The sequence below is a fragment of the Rattus norvegicus genome, chromosome 1 (assembly GCF_036323735.1).
Source record: "Rattus norvegicus strain BN/NHsdMcwi chromosome 1, GRCr8, whole genome shotgun sequence".
NCBI classification, from domain to species: domain Eukaryota; kingdom Metazoa; phylum Chordata; class Mammalia; order Rodentia; family Muridae; genus Rattus; species Rattus norvegicus.
Window position 1 is genome coordinate 52,034,621 of NC_086019.1, and position 19,022 is coordinate 52,053,642.

Here is a 19,022-nt window from a genome sequence, read left to right on the forward strand (position 1 = left end):
CTCCAAATGCTTTCCCCAGTGGCTGTACTAATCTGTTCCCCCTCCCCCAGCAGTTAATGAAGGGCGCTCATTTCCCACATCTTCTCCTACCTTTGGTGTCACATTTCTTGATCATAGCTGTTCTTGCTGGTATGAAGTCGAAACTCTTAGTAGTTGTAATTCATATTCTTGATCACTAGGGATGCTGAACATTTTAAATATGAGGTTTTTGGTCATCTGTGTTAGGTGGTCATTGGTCCTTTGTGTCTCTTCCTTTGAAGACTGTCAATATCACGAGCTCATTCTTAGACTGGCAATATTATTTCCTTGATGTTTTGCTTTTGCAGTTCTTTGTAAATTTGTGAATCAGCCCCTTGTCTGACACACAGCTCGTGATGTCCTGCATCCCATGAGTGATTTGCTCCTCTGGAAGTGTCCTTTCTATGCAGGGAAATTCTCAGCTTCATGTTGTCCCATCTGTTGATATGTGGGGCTGGTCCCTAGGCTCGTGATGCTCTCTGCAGAAAATTCTTGCCTATCCAACACAGTCTTGAAGAGTAGTCCCTGTGTTTTGTCTCTTTGATTCACTTGAAGTTGACTGGTTTCTGTACAAGATGAAAGACGCAAGTCTACCTTGATTTTCCTGCAGGTGGGGATCCATGTTCCTTCAGAACTGTTTGTTATGTAGGTTGTCTCTTGTCTCCTTCATCACTAATTGGGTGTTCATAGCTTTGTCTGCTTATTACTGGGTCATCCATTCACCCCCATTGGTCTAACTAGTTCTATGTTAAGTCCAGGCTTTATCCCTAGGGTTCTGTGGAATAGTTTGCATTAGGACACCTCCGGCTATGTTCGTACTCCTTAGGATTGCTTTGGCTTCTCATCTTCTTTTGTGGTTATACTGGAATTCTTGAATTGTTCCTTTCTAGATCCGGGAAATATGGCATGAGGATTTTGATGGATAGTGCACTGAATCTGTTGGTTCAATTTGGTACAGTAGCCATTTTCATATCAATTCTTCTAATACAGGATCATGGAAAATCTTTCCACTATCTAGTGCCTCTGTCATCGTCTCCTCCTCCTCTTCTCCTCTTCTTCCTCCTCTTCCTCCTCCTCCTCCTCCTCCTTCCCCTTTTTCCCCCTCCCCCTCCTGCCTGCCCCGTCCTCCTCCTTATGGTAGATACTTGACTGGGACTATCTGGATATTGAAGTTGAGAGAACCATTTTTGTATTACAAAAGAACCCAACATGCATTAATCATTTGGGATGGTGATTGTGAAGTTGGATTTTCTTTTCAACATTTTACTGACCATTAGTGCATCAGGAATTAGACACAAAGTCATGGAAGAAAACATTTGAGTGGCACATGGATGATGACGGTCATTTGTCAGGCAGTCAAAAGTATCTTGTCTTCACATGTAAAGAGCAACCCTTGCGACTCTTCCACTCTTATTTGACCCACTTAGAAAAAACAATGTAAACAATTTTATTTTTCAGAAAGGGGTTTTGTAACCTAAAAAGTTTCCCTTTTATCTTCTGTTGAAAGCTATATTAAACAAATTTATTATCATGGTATTCAATATGCTAACTGTAAACCATGGAGTATGTTTTATAATAAAGTGTAATCTTTCTGAGAACCTGGTTCTGCTTGTTACCTCCTATTCTTGTCAATAGATTTATTATATTTTAGACAGCAAAATTTCAAAAAATGAGAGAGCTGGGTGAGAATACGCATGCGTGTTATCCCAGGACTCAGGAAGCTAAGGCAGGAGAACTGCACATTTGATGACAGCCTGGCTTATATAATGATAACCTATCTTAAAATCAAGGATATGAAGGAAGGAAGGAAGGAAGGAAGGAAGGAAGGAAGGAAAGAAGGAAGGAAGGAAGGAAGGAAGGGGAATCATGAACACCTAAAAGAAAAAAAAAGGGTAGATACACATTTCTTTTATGTCTGTGACAGACTGCCTGCCTGGCTGGTCCTCTCTAACTCTCTATTCATGCCATTCCATCTTCCTTGGGACAAGGGACCATTGCACATAGTTTCCATACCCCAAGACACTGTAACCTGCTCTCCATATGCAGTTATTCATTAAGGTTTTCCTGCCAAATATGAAAAATAAGAGCTGAAGAATTGCAAGGGCCGCTTTTACATGTGAAAACAAGACGCCTTTGACAGCTTGACAAATAGTCATCACTGTCCGTGGGCCAGGCACGGGAGGGGCAAAATGTACTTGGCCTACTTGCATTTGATGAGTGAACCCTCAGAAGGGTAAACAGAAATGTTACAAGTAATTACAGGACAGTGCACTGCGGCTACTGGAAAGAGCAAGGCTTGAGTAGTTCTGTTTTTAGATCCTGTGCCGGCTTCTTGGGAAAGAACACAGCACTGCTTTCCTTACTGTCTCCTGTGGTCCCCAAAGTCAGTCGAGCAATATCTTCAGTGCTCCCCACAAACATCTTACGTTTTTACTTCTATAATGAAAAATGATACTCTAGTAGGACTTTTTGTGATGAAAGAAAAATTAAGTCTCTGGCTGATTCCTAATGTGTTTTTAATAATCCGATGCAATATCAACTCTAACTTGCTCTAGCATGACTGCCAAAGGTTTTATCATTTTGTAGAAGGTTCATGCAAAAGGATCTCCTTAAAGCTGTCCAAAAACCCCAAGAAATTCACACCCTCTGGCTTAAAGTCATTAGCATGCAAAACACAGTTTTCCAGTACTTGAGATTTGATTTGGGAATAAAATGAAGATTGCATCTAAGGCCTATCATATTATCTCATTAGCAGGCCTCCATGAATGGTTTGCATTTGGCAGATGGAGCTAATCTGTGGTCCCAGAATCATTCTCATCTTGTTCTACACCTGGGACTGGCAAAGCATTATTGATAAGAATGGTTCTCTAATAATTGTGGTGAGTCTATATATGGTGTGGGACCAGACTGCAAGTCTTTACATACCATTGATTTCTTTTGCATGTTTCTATATCTATATCTTTCTAACCTCTATCTATATATCTATATCTTCTATTTTTACACTCCTAAGTTGAAGTTCAATAGTTTATTCTGGCCTATAGTGTTTCATTTAAACTAGTCTCTTCCATTGGGTGCTCAGCTGGCCTATATAATGATACCTGTCTCAAAAACAAGTATAGGGAAGGAAGAAAAGAAGGGGAACCATGAAAACCTAAAAGAAAAAAAAGGGTAGATATACCATTTCATTTATGTCTGTGACAGACTGCCTGCCTGGCTGGTCCTCTCTAACTCTTTTCATGCCATTCCATCTTTCTTGGGGGCAAGAGACCATTGCACACCATTTAAATGGGATATGTACATTTTATTTTTCCTACTGAGACTTTAGGAGATCATTAAATTAGAGTAGGCAAAAAACGTTGAGAGACAGAAGGAGTAGACAGCTGTAGGGCAACCGAGGTCATGTGTAGTATTGTACACATGAATGCGAAGCTGCTAGAACTGCACACACAAGACTTGCACAAGATCAAAAACCCCAGCCTGAGTCAGGGAGGAGCTTATAAAGTCCCACCCCTAACTGAGGAGTGCTGTATGACTGCCGTGGGAGGAAGAATTGGTTTTCTTCAGAGACAGATGCCCTGGGAGTCTGCCCAAGCTCTAAGAGATGGTCCTACATCTGTACACACATAGGCAGGACTACATAGACTCAGGGTTTTAATTAAAAAGGAACACAGGAAGTTGAGAAGGAAAAGTGGCTGGGGAACTAGTGAAGGGGTCATAAGACAGGAAAGGTAGAAGTGGAGTTACTCAAAACAAATTCATGTATGAAATTCTCACACTATAAAATGAGCTTACAAGGTAGAAGTCTCTACCAAGCCTGGTGAGAAATAGTAACATAGTAAGATAACTTTTCATATGAATGTACTAACTTTTTAAGTATGTTGTAGTAGTAAGGCTTGAAAATGCTGAACAAAATTATATTTCTACTTCCCCCCTTTGTGTGTGTGTGTGTGTGTGTGTGTGTGTGTGTGTGTGTGTGTGTGTGTGTGGACAACTTGCAGGAGTCTGTTCTCTTCTTCTACTATGTGGATCAGAGGTCTCCAGGCTTGGTGCCAAGCATCTTTATCCAATGAGCATCCTGCCAGTCAAGGATTTAATATTTGAAATTTAAAAAAAAATGAAAAAAAGGAAAACCATGTGATGTAAAGTTGACCTTCCAAATTTGACTATTTGACTGCAATTAACAATAGACATGACTTTACAAGGCCCCAACATAAGATTATGCCTACTTTACAAGGACAATGTTTAGATGGATTGGAATAGTTACTTCTTCGAATCTTGAACTAATGATATGGAGGGAGATGGTCCTTGGGCAAGACTTCTCAGTTGCTCAAACAATAGTATCATGTTGCCTGTCCACTTGTGGTGAGCACATGGGCACCGTCATGTTATGGAGATAATGACAAATCTAGCAGGATAATGCACAGAAGAGGGCTTGGTGTGGAGGAGGACATGAAGCAGACATTCATAGGTCTGCCTGGTTTCATTCACACCAACTCCAGATACCATGGCACTGGACACTGTGATTTGCAAACTGACCAGTCATGTCACTTTTGCCCTGGTCTCCTGGTGTTCTCTCGGTGCACCCGGGGTAAATGTCCCTAAATCAGACCATGTTTTCCATTGCTCCAGGACCTTCAACTGGCTCTGCCTCTTCTCCTGATAATAAATCTCAGGACCAGTGAGGCCCTATGAGACCTTGCCCCCATCAGCCACTCTCTCTGCCCTAAACTGTTATTGTCTTCTCCCTTTCTAAACACTGCTCTACCTCAGGTTCATGGACCTTCAGGAGTCCTGTCTGCTGTCAGAAACAACGCTCCCTCTTTATGTTCACCCCAAATGTGAACCTATCTTAGAGAAACCTGAGGACCTCCCTTTTTCCTGCTAGATATTCCACAGGACACACTCTTGCTAGTGAGCATCCTTGATTGTTACCCTCCTACAGCTAGAATGTGCCCAGTGTGGAGAGGCTTCCTTCTGTTTATTTTCCTGCTATATCCCAGTGCCTGGACCTGTACCTGGCACAGGGTTAGGATCCAGTGCCTGTGTGTTTACATGATTAGTTTTGTAGTAATGCTAGTGGAGACTCCTGTTTTCCCAGACCCTGTAGCTTCATTTTATTTACAGGAAGTGATGGATGGTCCCTCATTCAGGAAACACAAACAACATGTAAACTTAATTCAGACACACAGATTCTAAGGCCAAAAATAGCTCGTCTACGTTCACATTCCAAGTTTGTAACATATTGTATTCACTATGCATACTTTGAACAATCCTATTTTTTACTGTCTAGGGCAGTGCTACTCAATTCGTTTCCGGAACTACACTATAGGCATTCTCCAGGGACGTGTCAGAAATACACGGTCTTAGTCTCTGCCCCAGGCCACAGGGGTGGGGCTCAGCATCTTATGTTTCACAAGCCTGTGGGTAATCCTGGGGATCCCCAAGCTGGAGAACCATGGCTCCCTCCAGTCCTTTGACTTCTTATTAGCCTTAATGTCCAGTACCCTCAGGTACTATGATCGTAAGATAAGAACAGAGATGATGTCCCCCAGAGAAACGGGTTTATTTGTAGAAACAGAGAAGTGCATTGTAGGATCTGGAGGCTGAGAAGGATCAGAGAAGCATCCCAAGACACTGATTATATGAGAATCCTAAAGGCAAAAAGGAATCTGTGCACTGTTTCCAAACAAACATCTTGGGGGGTTGGGGATTTAGCTGAGTGGTAGAGCGCTTGCCTAGTAAGCGCAAGGCCCTGGGTTCGGTCCTCAGCTCTGAAAAAGAAAAAAAAAAGACAGAGCAAACATCTTGGAGCAAGGTGCCCTGTGGCAGCTCCGCTGTGACATCACTGGGGGACACAGCCAGTGCTAGGCAGGCATCCTTGGGAAGATGGCATTTCTGAGTCAGTATGGCACGATGGAGTTTCTGTTACATGGGCATGTGATGGTGGTGCTGGGCATGGAGGAATGTCTCATAGACATTTACAGTTTTTTAAATGTTAGAGCTATGTGCACGGGGCCTTCTAGTCAGACTCGTCTCCACTGTTCTTGGGGTCCCATGTGACTTCACTGAAACACTGACAAGTTCCATAGTACACGCAGTATAAGTGTGTTTTATGTAAATCATCATATGACCGCTCAGATTAGATACCTTCACCTGCCTGCAAATACTTGAAAGACACTCTCGGACTGCAGATATTTTTTTTTTTTTTGGTTCTTTTTTTCGGAGCTGGGGACCGAACCCAGGGCCTTGCGCTTCCTAGGCAAGCGCTCTACCACTGAGCTAAATCCCCAACCCCAAATATTTTTTGTAATAAAGAATTAAGCTGCTTTTCTGGAAAAGAAAAGAAAGAAAAGTTGACTCTTCACTCTGGTCCACACATGTGCAGTGTCTGTAAAAGGAGGCAGAAGGTTGGTGTCTCTGCCTTCATTTTGCTCCCATCTCCTTTACTGCCTTTCAATAATGGATCGATTACTGCTCAACTCTACCTGCAGATATGAGGCTCATATGAGGACTGGCCAGACCAAGTGGCTCATTCTTCTCCTTCTTCTCCTTCGAGGTTGAAGACAAAGTAGGGTAATGGGTAATGAAGGGCCATACCGCCAGCATATTACTCAATGGCTTTCTTTGCCCACACCTGGATGAAGACCAAGAGAATGGAACCAGCCTCCTTGTGTTCTAGACACAGCTCAGCCATATAGGCAGCTCACCCTTTTGTGTCACTGGTCCCTAAGTAAAACCAATTATTCTATGAAGGAACCATGAAGCTCCCTATCCCTGTTTAGCAACTAAGCAGTAGATACTATCTCACCATGCAAATAGAACTGGCCCTGGAATTAGAGGACATCTCCAGGGTCTTACAGAGCCAGCCCTGAGAACCAGGCCACAGTGTTAGCAAGGTTGATTAATTCTGTCTACCCTTTCCTTCCTCTGCTCCAACACCTCCTCTCCTTACACTTGAGGCTCACATCAGTATCCTGAGATGCAGCCTGAGGATGCTGCTCCCTGTTTTCACATCAGAGCTACAGTGACTAAATCCCTTCCTTGATTTCAACATGGCTTTCTTGCTTTGGTTTCTGGATTAAATGGCCAGTCATCCCTCCAACCCCCAACCCAGCCGCTTCTAGTGCCATTTTCCAATGAACCCCTAGTTAAACCTAGGAGGTGAGATAGTAAACACAGACTGTAGGAAACTGAATAAGGTATTCAGTATATAAACAGATGATTATTTGCCTCTTATTCTTGATGAGCAAATGAGTGGAAAGATTGGATTTTGATCAAAAATATAAATGTCACATTTTATTTTTTTAGAAAGTTTGAATATCACATTTATAGAATTAGTTGATTGATCTACTAATATAATGAACTGGTTTGGTCAATAACTATCTGAAAAGTAGGGATGATAGACTATTTTAATGCTATGTTTAACTCTCAACCATACCCACTTTGCACAAAACATATATGTTCACCCTATTGAAGAACAAAACATATAGACTTTTTTTGTTGAAGTATGTGTATTTTGCTAAACATCCATTGGTCACTAACAAATTAAGAGAAACCTTAACACTGTGATTCGTAGATTTGTTAATATGACGCATGCAGACCATTCGTTTTAACTATGGAGTCACAGGTGTTCTGCATCATACCTTAAAGTCAACTATTCTTTCTATTTTTCATGACCTCCTACGTGACTGCCACAGTCATGATACAGGTGTGACAGAAGATGCATCTTTGGAGACTCTCTCATGCCCATGAAGCTCTAGAATCTGTCTGTGGTGGCTTCTATAGACAGACATCTGCAGGGTTATGTACAAAAACACCAAACAGCGTACACCTTACCCATCACTTCATCCTGTCGGCTCTGATTCTAACTCACATTTTCAGATTGTTAGTTATGAATTGTTAGACTATGAGCATATTACGGTCCTAATTTCTTAAAACACTTTTCTTACTAAATGGCATTTTATCTGCTATTTATGTTGTTTGTATGTCCATCAAACTGGTCAGCATCACAATTCCTACCAGAACTGACTGCTTGTTTTCTGAGGGTCATCCCTCACGTATGTATTTGGCCTCTGACCCACTCTTTCCTGAGGTAAATTCTTCAGCAGGACTAACAATCTGAGGACAAACAAGCTTGTGCTGGCTTCGAAGGCTGTCTAAATGCTGTCCTTGAGCAACAGGTTTTGGGGTATGTGTGCTAAGTTATAAGTTCAAGGCACAGCCCTTGGCAGTAGGTCACTGCTCTACTCTCTCTCTTCTCTTACTTCCCTTGGGAGCCATCCAGGTTGCTGCTCTCAGCTAGCAAACCTTGGCTCTCTTTAATTTTAGGACCTCTTTGCTCTGGGTGTTCTTCCCTTTGTGAGATGAGTTCACATTTGTTTGTCATGGTTAGGGTCTGTATACCTAACGTCTGGGGCAATCCATTCTTCTATGCAGCTACAGCTGGGAACTGTACTGTTATTTACTGCAAGACCCTTTACGTCTTAAAACACAATTAGGCTGTATGTCCTCATTTTAAAAAGAGGCATTTTTTTTTATCATTTTAAGTCTCCATCTTTCTGGCCTCAGGATCTCTGAAACTGAGAAAACATGCTAGTTCAAGCCTATCTGTATCTATGTGGGAGAAGAAATAAACTACTCTAGAGAGTCAGTTATTGGTTTTTACTTGTATGCATAGCCAAAATTACTACTGTTTTACCATTACTTATTCTTATTAGATAATAAAAGATCAAGGAAACATGTCAATATCATCAAGGGATGACTGTGAGCTAGAGTTTCACTCTCTGAACCTTCCCTAATCCTAATCATGGGTATGATATTAAGATGCAAGACCCTTTGGAGCTCAGGAATGGGATTGATGGCCTTGAAATGAATTCCTGATTGATCACTACACTCAAACAAGAGAATATTTCATCTGGAATGTATGAGAGTCCAGATAATATGTACCTTCAAATATGTTTCAGGCATGAGGATTATTTTAAGCCACTGTTTGAAGAGTCAGTGTGACCAATATTTGCTTCTTTTTAAGGCTTTGAATCCCTTCTGCCTCTCTTCTGTGAAAGACACCAACAAGATGCCTTCTGAGAAACAGAAGCCAGGCCCTTCCAGATTCCACCTCTGGAACCTCCACTTCCAATTGTCCAGCCTCCAGGACTATGAGGAAGCCATCCACTTGCAGTAGACATAACCCGTCTTGAGCATTTGCTGCTAGATAAATTCACCCATGCAACTTCACGTACTCACCAAGGAAAGTGCTTGAAATGAGAAGGAAGGGGCCTTGCATATGAGTGACTACACTGACATCATGACCTGGGGTCAGAGAGCGTGAAAAAGAAATAAAACCAGAAAAACACCCTGGCCTTTGGAAACCTTCTCTACATCATTGAAAACAGTCAAGGAAAATACAGTTAAGAAAGTAAGAAATTATAGAAAAGCAAAGTATGAAGTAGACATATGTGTATCTCGTTGTATGCCAAACCCTAACATAGCTTGTCACATGTCCTTAACACCCCAGCTCCTCAAAGGAAAAACACATAAGTTAGTGTTCATGGCCCATGCGCCATCAGCATCCCTTACATCCATTCTTCAATGACCTGTGCTATTACATAGTGTCTACAACTGTGTGTCCTCAGGATGGTCCCCTGTAGGGACTTAAGAGATTCCGGTCCAAAACATACAATAAACCAAGTATGTACAGGCCAACTCTCTGGACAGTCGCTTAACAAAGATGTTCAGTGTCCTTGAACAGAATCACTGCAGTTACCTGGACCTCTGGCTGCTTCTGAGTCACTCTTGCTGTCTGTGTCCAGAATGACTGCCAGCCCCACGGAGTCCGCTGGCAGGATATGACTGCTGAGGTCCACTCGAGTCAAGCTTCTGGGCTCCCATATGGAGCCCTCCGGGGTGCTCTGGGGTTTGTCCCCTCCAGAGGCATTTGTTTCGTGACTTTTCCTCTGTGGTCTCTGTACTATGTGAACGATACTCTGTTGTTCCAGGTCACAGTTCTGTGTTGGGGCCAGGCAGAAACACAAGAAAATGGAAAGCATTATATGCAGGTGGCGCTTAAGCTGTCCTCAGTGCTAGAGTATATCAAAGTAATTGAAAGGCTACTTAATGAATTCAATTCCTATCAGCAGCAGTGGCACTGAACAGAAAGTAAGGTGTGTTTGACTGGCTTACTCTGCCAGTGGGGCCACAGAATGTATACATTACATGTGATGGGCAGACAACATAGAACTGGGGCTAGTCATGGCCATTTCAATGGAAGTTGAAAACTATGAAAACACTGGAAGATTGTGAGACTTAGTAGGAACGCAGATTCAAATGCATCCATAAGTGCCCTGCAAGTAATACTCACTTGAGACCAATTTACCTCTCGAGTGCTTTGTCCTTAACTCATTTAATTTAAACACCAGTAGTCATTTCTGCTTTCTAAAAACACTGAAGGTTATTATCAATTACAGGGTACTTCTACACAGAATCATAATGACTGTGCTTGTGGCAGACTATCCCTTCCCGTCCTTGCTGCCATGAGCAAGTGGACTGCGGCACCAACAGGAAAGTTGGTGAAGGGTTTGTCTGTCCTTATGCCTACCTGTGATTAAAATTAGTAACCACTTATGATAAAACCTCCTTGCTCCTATCTCATTCTTTACAGACAGAAGCCTGTACAATCTAGAATAAAAGTTAAGAGTCAGATATTTGCTAAGGCAAGACCTAGACTACCCTAGGTCAAGTTCTAGTTTAGAGAAAGAAATAGAAAGAAACACCATGCTTCTGACTTTTCTAACAGAGCCAGGATCTGGCTCCTCCCTTAATGCCCACATCTCTGTGCTCATTGGTTCATTACTATCCTCTGTCATTGTGGGAATGGCCAATAGATACACACATGAAAGACACAGTGCATTCTTTCTTCTCCTGTGTCTTCCTTCAGCGACCTCTTTACTATCACCATCAAGACTCTTTGAGAACTGTGACCTCTGTCACTCAACTGAATCAACTGCCAAGTATACTAGAGTGTGGTGTCTACCTCCTCTAGTTAGAAAGTGGCTAGCATTTTAACTTCTTGCCATCCTCCCGTTCTATAACACTGAGAGAGGCTTGCTCTGCCCTTAGCCCCATAGTCTCCCCACAATGGCTCTTACTCATAGTGTCACTATCTGCAACCCTTCTTTATCATCCTCTGCCCCAAAGGCCTCTGCTATCTAACCCCTCTATTTCTATCAAAGCACTGCCAGCCAATTTCCACAGCACCTCAACCCCCAACCCCTACCTCCACTGCTGATTTCCATTCAGTGATATTGATCAGGCTTCAGTCACTGGACAGAGCTTGTCCTTCCTGCCTTGTTACATCTAGCAAGGTATCCAGAGTGATTGATTAGGCCCCAAAAATGCCCTTCCCATATTTATTGACCTCAAACCGCCATTGCCACCTCCCCATATTCAGCCTTCATTATTATGACAACTTGGTAATTATTCCCTAACCATCTGGTTTCTATCTGCTTCAGGCTGCTCCAGAGAAGAAGCTATGGTGTGTGTACCAAACTATTACATGACTAGGGTGTTTATTGCTTTCTTTTTTACAGACCTCTGGCAAGTGCTTATGTCCTTTACTTATGCAGGAAGACCATCCTCCGCAAATATCCATAGCTATGTGATGCATTAGTAGGGTCCCACAATGCTCCTTCCTCCTCGTCTTCATTTTATGTTCAGTCATATGGATGGCCCTAGACTACTGATTTTAGCAGATGTGATGGAACTAAGGTTTGGAATGCTTTAGCCTGGGGACTTGGGTAAAGGGGCAGTTCTGATGCTAAGGTCCTGCTTACCAATTGGTTCTTGATCTGTCGGTAAAGAAGCCATGGGGTAATTGCTGGACAGAAGGAATAGGTGGGACTTCTGGGTCCCTGGAGGCAAGCAGAGAGACTTGAGGAGAGGGAGACAGAGTTTGCCAGGCTTCGGAGAGACAAAAACAAAGCAGCCATGTAAGATCTTGGGAGGACTGGCAGGCAGTGAAAGCAATTGTGTCAGAAGGCAAGTTGAAAATGAGCAACCTGTGTGTGTGTCTTATCCATGGATTCAAGGGAAGCTGGGTGGGAGCTGGTATTGCAGCCTATTCCTGAAGCTTAGGTGGGGTAGCAAAACTACACTCAACACTTAGATCCTACAACAGAATATTCCTAGAAGCTTTCAGTCTTTTAGATCCGGAGCCAGAACCACATGTGTGATATAGCCTGGAGCCTAAACACAAAAGAAGCAAGTGCTGACCCAAGTATAGTTGAAGATACCTTCAGATGAAGTTAGCCTAGGTCTCAGGCCCTTGACACTATGAAGATGTGTAAGAACACAGAACTGTGAGAACTGGTCCTGTGAGTCTGTATTTGCTACTCAGAAATAAAAGCAGAGGCACCCCATTGTGCATTCCTACTGAAGCAGGAGACATACCATCACCCTGCACCTTGGAATGGGCTCTTATACAGAACCAAGAACCTCACAAACTATAGCCAGGGACTTGGCAAACCAAGCACTAAGATCTGAGCACAAAGAAGCACAGAGGCATGCTAATGGAGTCATGTAAGGAGAAGGAACAGAGTGGGAGAAGTCTCTCAGTACAGCCATATCTCACGCGGGTTTCCTCTCCAGGAGATACAAGGAGTCCATCTGGCTTGTCTCATTCTCCATGTTCAGAACTAAAGTCCCAGAAAAATAAAGTGGTGCCTTTCTCATCGGAGTTCCAACACTAGTTTCTTTGTCCATCAAAGTCTACTGATCACAGAGCTCACAGCTGAGAGAGAGAGAGAGAGAGAGAGAGAGAGAGAGAGAGAGAGAGAGAGAGAGAGAGAGAGACTACGCGTGTGTAACATGTGTAGTCCAAGGTAATTTAGAAAATCTGTAGAGTGGTCACTGGTCATGCTTAGCCGTGTATTATCTAATGCCTCACACAGCATTTTGAACTTAGGGATGTGGGATTTGACTGAAGGGAAAAACACTGAACAGATGAGTAGCTGGACGAGTGGGTATGAAGTGTCCGGAGGTCCTACAGGGTTTATGGAAAGCCGGCAGAACATGGGTATAAGAACAGCCTGAAATTGCTGTGGAAGAAATACAATAGACTTACCTCCTGTGCACTAGTTAGTTTCTAAATGAAAGGGGTAGCCTTCCTCTCACTTACTAGTTTCTGTGTGACAGGGGTTGCTCTCCCCACCAGGTTTAGTAGTTTCTGTATGACAGGGTATCTTTCCCACTGTTTAGTAGTTTCTGTATGATAGGGGTATATTCCCCCACATTTATTAGTCTCTAAATGATGAGTTATCTCTCCCCCTTGCTTTAGTTCCCACATTGATAATGATATTGTCAGCCTCAAAGACTACTCTAGAGACTGAAGGAAATGTAAAGGATCTGATACCTATCACATATCAGTCTTGAAAATGGAAGGCCGTGGGTCCTACCTTGTTTATGAACATGGTCTCAGTATTCTATTTAGTCATTCCATTCCTATGATCCTGATGGAAAACATACAGAGAAGGCAGAACATGCAAAAGGTATAAGTGTGGGAATTCTGGCACAATCTCAGCTTTTTCTGATCTAAAAAATTAATTGAAAAAATTCCTCTCTGCTCAAAGTCTCTTGGGAGGCAAGAGGGGCCTGGGAAATTTTTCTGGGGCAAACGAGGAAGAAATCTGAGAGACGAGCCACCCTCTCTCCTCATTTCCAGACGCCCCTGACTTTCAGAATGCTCAGCAAAGGGATTGCAGTAGTTACAGCGGTATTTACAGAACATATTTCCAAGTCTTCATCCATGGTTTTGAGATCTGTAATTGCTTAATTCTTTAACTCTCTCGCAGAAAACACTGTTGATCTAGCGGTCCCGTTGGCAGATGGTGTACTTGCATGCCATGCCAACACAGCCCAGAGCCATGCTAATAGTCAGTTCCATGGACAATAAGCTAGGTAAAGTTCAGCTGTGTGGCCGTCCCAAGGCCCCAGTAATATGCGGTTCACACAGTAGTCACCTCTTCCCCATCCCCCAGATTTCAGGACTAGAGATTTTATATAGGAAGAACGGCACGTAGTGACCCAGTGTAATGGCCTAGTCCCTCAGAGTCAAATCGATCTTCCCTGAACACAGCAATATTCTTGGAAGGAAAGCAAAACAAAACCATTACCTGATAAGCAAAGAGAATATATTCATTTTTTAATTTTGTTGATAACTTGTTTCCCTAGAAGAAGGACAATAGCTGAGTATTTTATAAGCAAAACAGGTAAGTATTCATCTAGCTGGACAGATGCTAAGTTTCGATCAAGGTGGTAGACATGTTGGAGACTGAGAGATCCATTAGTGTTTCGGGTTCCCTCCAATAGGACCTGTCGTCCACTGTTACTCTGGAGAGTAACAACCATGTCTTATCCCGGCGACCAGAGTCTGAGAATACCTAAAAAGAAGACAAGCAAGCAAACCCTTCCTTTTCTCTAAAAAGGCCCTGCTGCTGGGATCCAAATAGCTCAGAGTTTGGTACTCTAATTAAGGCCTTGGAAATGAGAAACATTTCAAAAATTGGATGATGCTAATCTGTAACACAATGCTGCACCTAAGGCACGGGGATCATTTTGGAAAAGAGGGCAGAAAGTTTGTTAGAGTCAGAGAATCAAGGAGTTTGCTCTGAGACTGTATCTCCTAGAAATTTCAGCAGCTGCACCCGTAAAGTTTCACCAACTGAACTAAGCACGAGCTGAACATGGAGGACACCACTAAACATGCTAAAGTGGGCAGGGGAATGCTCACAAGGCTCAACTCCATGCAGAGGAATGGAGTCAAAGGTCATGCTGAGAGTGGGAAAAACAGGCTCCCCCAGGGAAGAGCACACCAACTCTTTATCCAATCGCAAATGGTCACCTCTGAAAACATACAGACGGCAACATTATACAGACAGGATATGTTCTATTTATGTGTGTGTGTGTGTGTGTGTGTGTGTGTGTGTGTGTGTGTGTGTGTATGTATATGTGTGTGTGTGTGTATATATATGTGTGTGTGTATATATATATGTGTGTGTGTGCGTGTGTGTGTATGTATAAGTATGTATAAGTATGTATATATGTGTGTATTCCTAACATATACATGTTAGGAATATATGTGTATTTATGTGTATGTGTATATACATACATATGTTAGGAATATATGTGTGTATGTGTATATTTATTTAGTATACACATATGAATACTAATAAAAAATAGACCATGAATTTCGAAAAGGATTAAGGAGAATGGAGGGAGGAAGGGCATAGGGGAAATGAGCTAATTATAGTATAAATTCAAAAATATAAGAAGTAATTTAAAATGTTCTCGAAGTCTGAAGCCTTGAAAGATAAGTATATTCTCTGACAAGAAAAGTTACTAGAAAATGGAAAGTTACCAGGGAGTTACCAGACACTCAGTGCAGAACCACGAGAAACAGCCTCAGCCAGTTTCTAAGGAGATGCCGCTAACAGAGCAGCAAACCTCCACCCGGTGCTCACGCTCTCTGTGGGACTCTCCACCAGTATCTGTCTACTGAGTCTGAGTGGCTCTCCCAAAATTCAGATGCTGAAAATTGGTTGCCTATGTGATATCGACGACGGAGGTTCTGTAGGAAGTGATCGAGTTTTCAGGGTGGAGGAGGGGGAATGCAGTCTGAAGGCATGGCATCCTTGTTAGCTAGCGCCTGAGCTTGGGCTTCCCAAATGCCAGGGCCGTCAGAAACAAATTTATGTTCTTTATAAATTTTCCTGTGTAAGGTATTCGTGTAGCCACATAATCTAGTAAGAAACAATACTGTTAATGGGTTAGGACTGTGCTCGGGACACATAAAGCTAATTACACATCATTTATTGTGGCCACTGCTGTCCTCATTTCAACTGTGTGGAAGATAAAGGAGCCACCAGGAAGTTAAAAATGGGCCCAAGATCACCAAGTCTTCTGTGTGAAAGGAGGCCTGCCAGCAGCTTTGTTCAAGCTGAGTCCAAAACAGAAATGGAGACACCGGTGGGGTAGAGCAGGCCATGTGTACAGAGGGTTACTGTGAAAAGTGGGCCTAGAAATTCAAGCAGAACCAGCACACAGGGAGAGGATTGAGGGGGGAAAAGAAAGCCCAATACTAGTCTGAGAAATTCTAGAAAAGGAAATTCTCAGGCAGAGAAAATGACCCAGCTTAATCCCCAGGCTTGGAGGCATATAGTAGCAATTCCACTATTTGGGAGGCAGAAGCAGGCTGATCCTGAGGCTCACTGCCCAGCTCACCTAGCTTACTTGGTTGGGTACATCCAGGCCGTAAGAAACCATGACTCAGACAGAAAGTAAAAAGGGCTGGAGGAATGACCCCTGAGGTTGGTTGACCTTTGACCTCCACAGAGGCTAAGAACAAGCTGAGGCCAGGAAGGTGGGTGTGAGCTACAACTAACTATTTTGATTTTTTTTTAACTATCAAGACCTTCCTTACTTGAATATTACTAGTCAATTCCATCTTCTAGGAAAGTCTTTGTATTTTCCAGTTTTCTTTTAATTTAAAAAATTGTGTAGGTGTGGGTGTGTGTAGATTGTGCATATATGCAGGTGAGGGCTGGCACAAGTTAAGACAAGGCCTGTGATTGGGCAGTGAAAAGGTAAGGCGGGCACAGAGTTCCGAAGGGAGGAGAGAAAGGGAGGAGAAGAGAGGAACCAAGATGGTGGCAGAGAGGACAGCCCTGATCCGTGTGGCCTTAAATGGCCATGGGTAGTTATGAACATTTCTTAAGGGTTGGGTTTTATAGGTCAATTTCTCTTATCTAGGTGGGTGGTGTATATATCATTATCAATTGGTTGTGAGTTTATTGGGCAGATGTTTTGTGGGGTTTGAGTTTACTGATATGAATCTGATTGCTAAATTAGAAGCTTATTGAGTCTCTATTTTAACGGGTCGCTGTGAGTTGTGACTGTAACCATTAGGGGACAGATGCTGGGAATGTGAGCAGAGTTCAGTGGCAGAGAGCCAGGACGGGCGGCCGCCGCTGGGACCAGAGAATAGCTAGAGGTAGCATGGTGTGGTGCCTTAGAACCAGCGCCACTGAGATGCAGATACCCTGCTAATGCCATATGGCTCGGTAATGCCGGCTAGCGAGGGTTTGTGGCTATTTTTAATACTTACCGCAACAGGTATGAGTGCGTGTGTGAGCATACTGTGTGTGTGGGGTCTATGCAAGCGCCTGAGCCTGTGAATACCAGTGTAAACATGAGGAGAGTGTGGGGTGCCTCCTCCATCACTCCCTAGCTTACTCCTTTGAGGTCTGGCCCCTCCTTGAATATGAAGCTTGCATTTAGTTTGCAGCTGGCTGGAAGCTACCAAAGGCCCAGTTCCTTCTGTTTCTCTCCCCCATCTTGCTGGGATCCCAGATATTCCCAGAAACATGCTTAGTTTATTACGTGGGTGCTGATATCTGAACTCAGCTCCTAACTCTCTACTGCCGAGCAGTCTCTCTGGCTCCTATTGCTGATACTGTGTCTGTGGAAGCATCCGTGAGGGTCCGTTCACGACATGCAGTTCTTGTGCTGGTTGAACTGTGCTGGTGGACCATTCTGTATGGCACACAGCTATTCTTATGAACAGTTCAGAGGCAAGGAGGACTTCAGAGGGCTCCCACTTAACACTCAGGAGTGGGGTACGAAAAGGCCGGATGTGCAGCTGCTCTTCTCGGCCTTGCAGCCAACCACGCTACTAGATGAGGATCCCAGCTAGACTGCACCCCACTGCCTTCCGGTCTGTATAACTGGTGGGAGCGGAAGCTCCCAATAGCTTTGCTTTTGAGGATCATACATCAGTCCAGACTGGGTTCCTGGGTTAATTAATGTCTGTGGTCCATGATATCTTCAGTCTCTTCAGTACTACCTGTTTTTAGTTCCTCATGGGTCTGTTAACTCTGTCTCATCATATAAAGTATTTCAGAGTATTTCAGTGGAAGGATATCACATTCCCTACTGTATGCCTTTGGCCTTTAAAGTCAGACCATCTCTGATTTTTATTTAAATTTTTAATTCAAATACTTTTTTCTAGCAAATAAGTATAGTCACTTGGAAGTTACCAGATACTCTAAACAAACATTTTTATCCAATGATTTATTAGTCCACATTGTTCTTATATTTTAATTTTAAAAATTACCTCCCTAGTAAAGCGTTCCTTCTTAGGTAATTTTAAGGGAATATTTTGTATAACATTTTTCCTTTTTGACTGAAGGAGAATTCTGCATGATTACTCCTTTGGCTTTTTCTGAAAATAACTTCCAGCAGATGTTTCTGTAAGCCCATCAGAGTTTTTAAATAATGTATTTGGATGCCAACGACAGATAGAATGGCAGTGATTTAGGAAGTCACTTATGGGTGATTTTTAATGACTAAGAACCATTTCATTTGGTTGCTGTGTGAAAGCGACATGTGCCTAGAGAGTTTCAGAGCCAGGCCGAGGAACCACAAAGGTCTTGTTCCCAGTGGCTCTGTGGTCTCTAACCCTGGGTTCCTTCCATAGTTCTCAGTGAACACTAAATGCCAATTTATATTACTTGGAATGAGAAAAAAAATTCCTTCAACCTTATCCTTCATTTTTTAAGAAGACTTGAAAAATTGATTCTTTGTGATTTGTGCTTTGAATTATTTCCTGTTTCTCGTGACTGCTTCTATTATAATCAAAGGAATTACGCTACACAGAGATACCGAAAGGGACCCCTCTCAGGTCACCAAAGGCAGGGTAGCACAATTACCGGGAAAGGTCCATTGAGCCCCATACTAATTACCAGAGCAGGTCTGAGCCTTGTCACCCTGTGTTCTCCCATTGCAGGCCTAGATCCACTCGCTCATTAAGACCTAAAACAGAAGGAGCTCAACAAGGGTGGGGGTGGGAGGGCATATCGGCTTTGTGACATATGAGGAGCAGAGAGTGGCATGTGTGAGGACAGTCAGTGCTGTTTGATAAATGATGTTTGGGGTTGACCCTCTCCAAACTGCAG

At 43.0% G+C, this 19,022-nt stretch overlaps 1 protein-coding gene across 14 annotated transcripts in view; it reads right to left on the minus strand.

The window, feature by feature from the left end:
- Prkn (parkin RBR E3 ubiquitin protein ligase) overlaps positions 1-19,022 on the minus strand; it is a 1,193,833-nt gene that overhangs the window by 798,211 nt on the left and 376,600 nt on the right. For all 14 annotated transcript variants that reach the window (XM_063272040.1, XM_063272046.1, XM_039088710.2 and 11 more), the window contains 1 exon segment: positions 9,782-10,022. In XM_063272040.1, the coding sequence (XP_063128110.1) occupies positions 9,782-10,022 (241 nt within the window).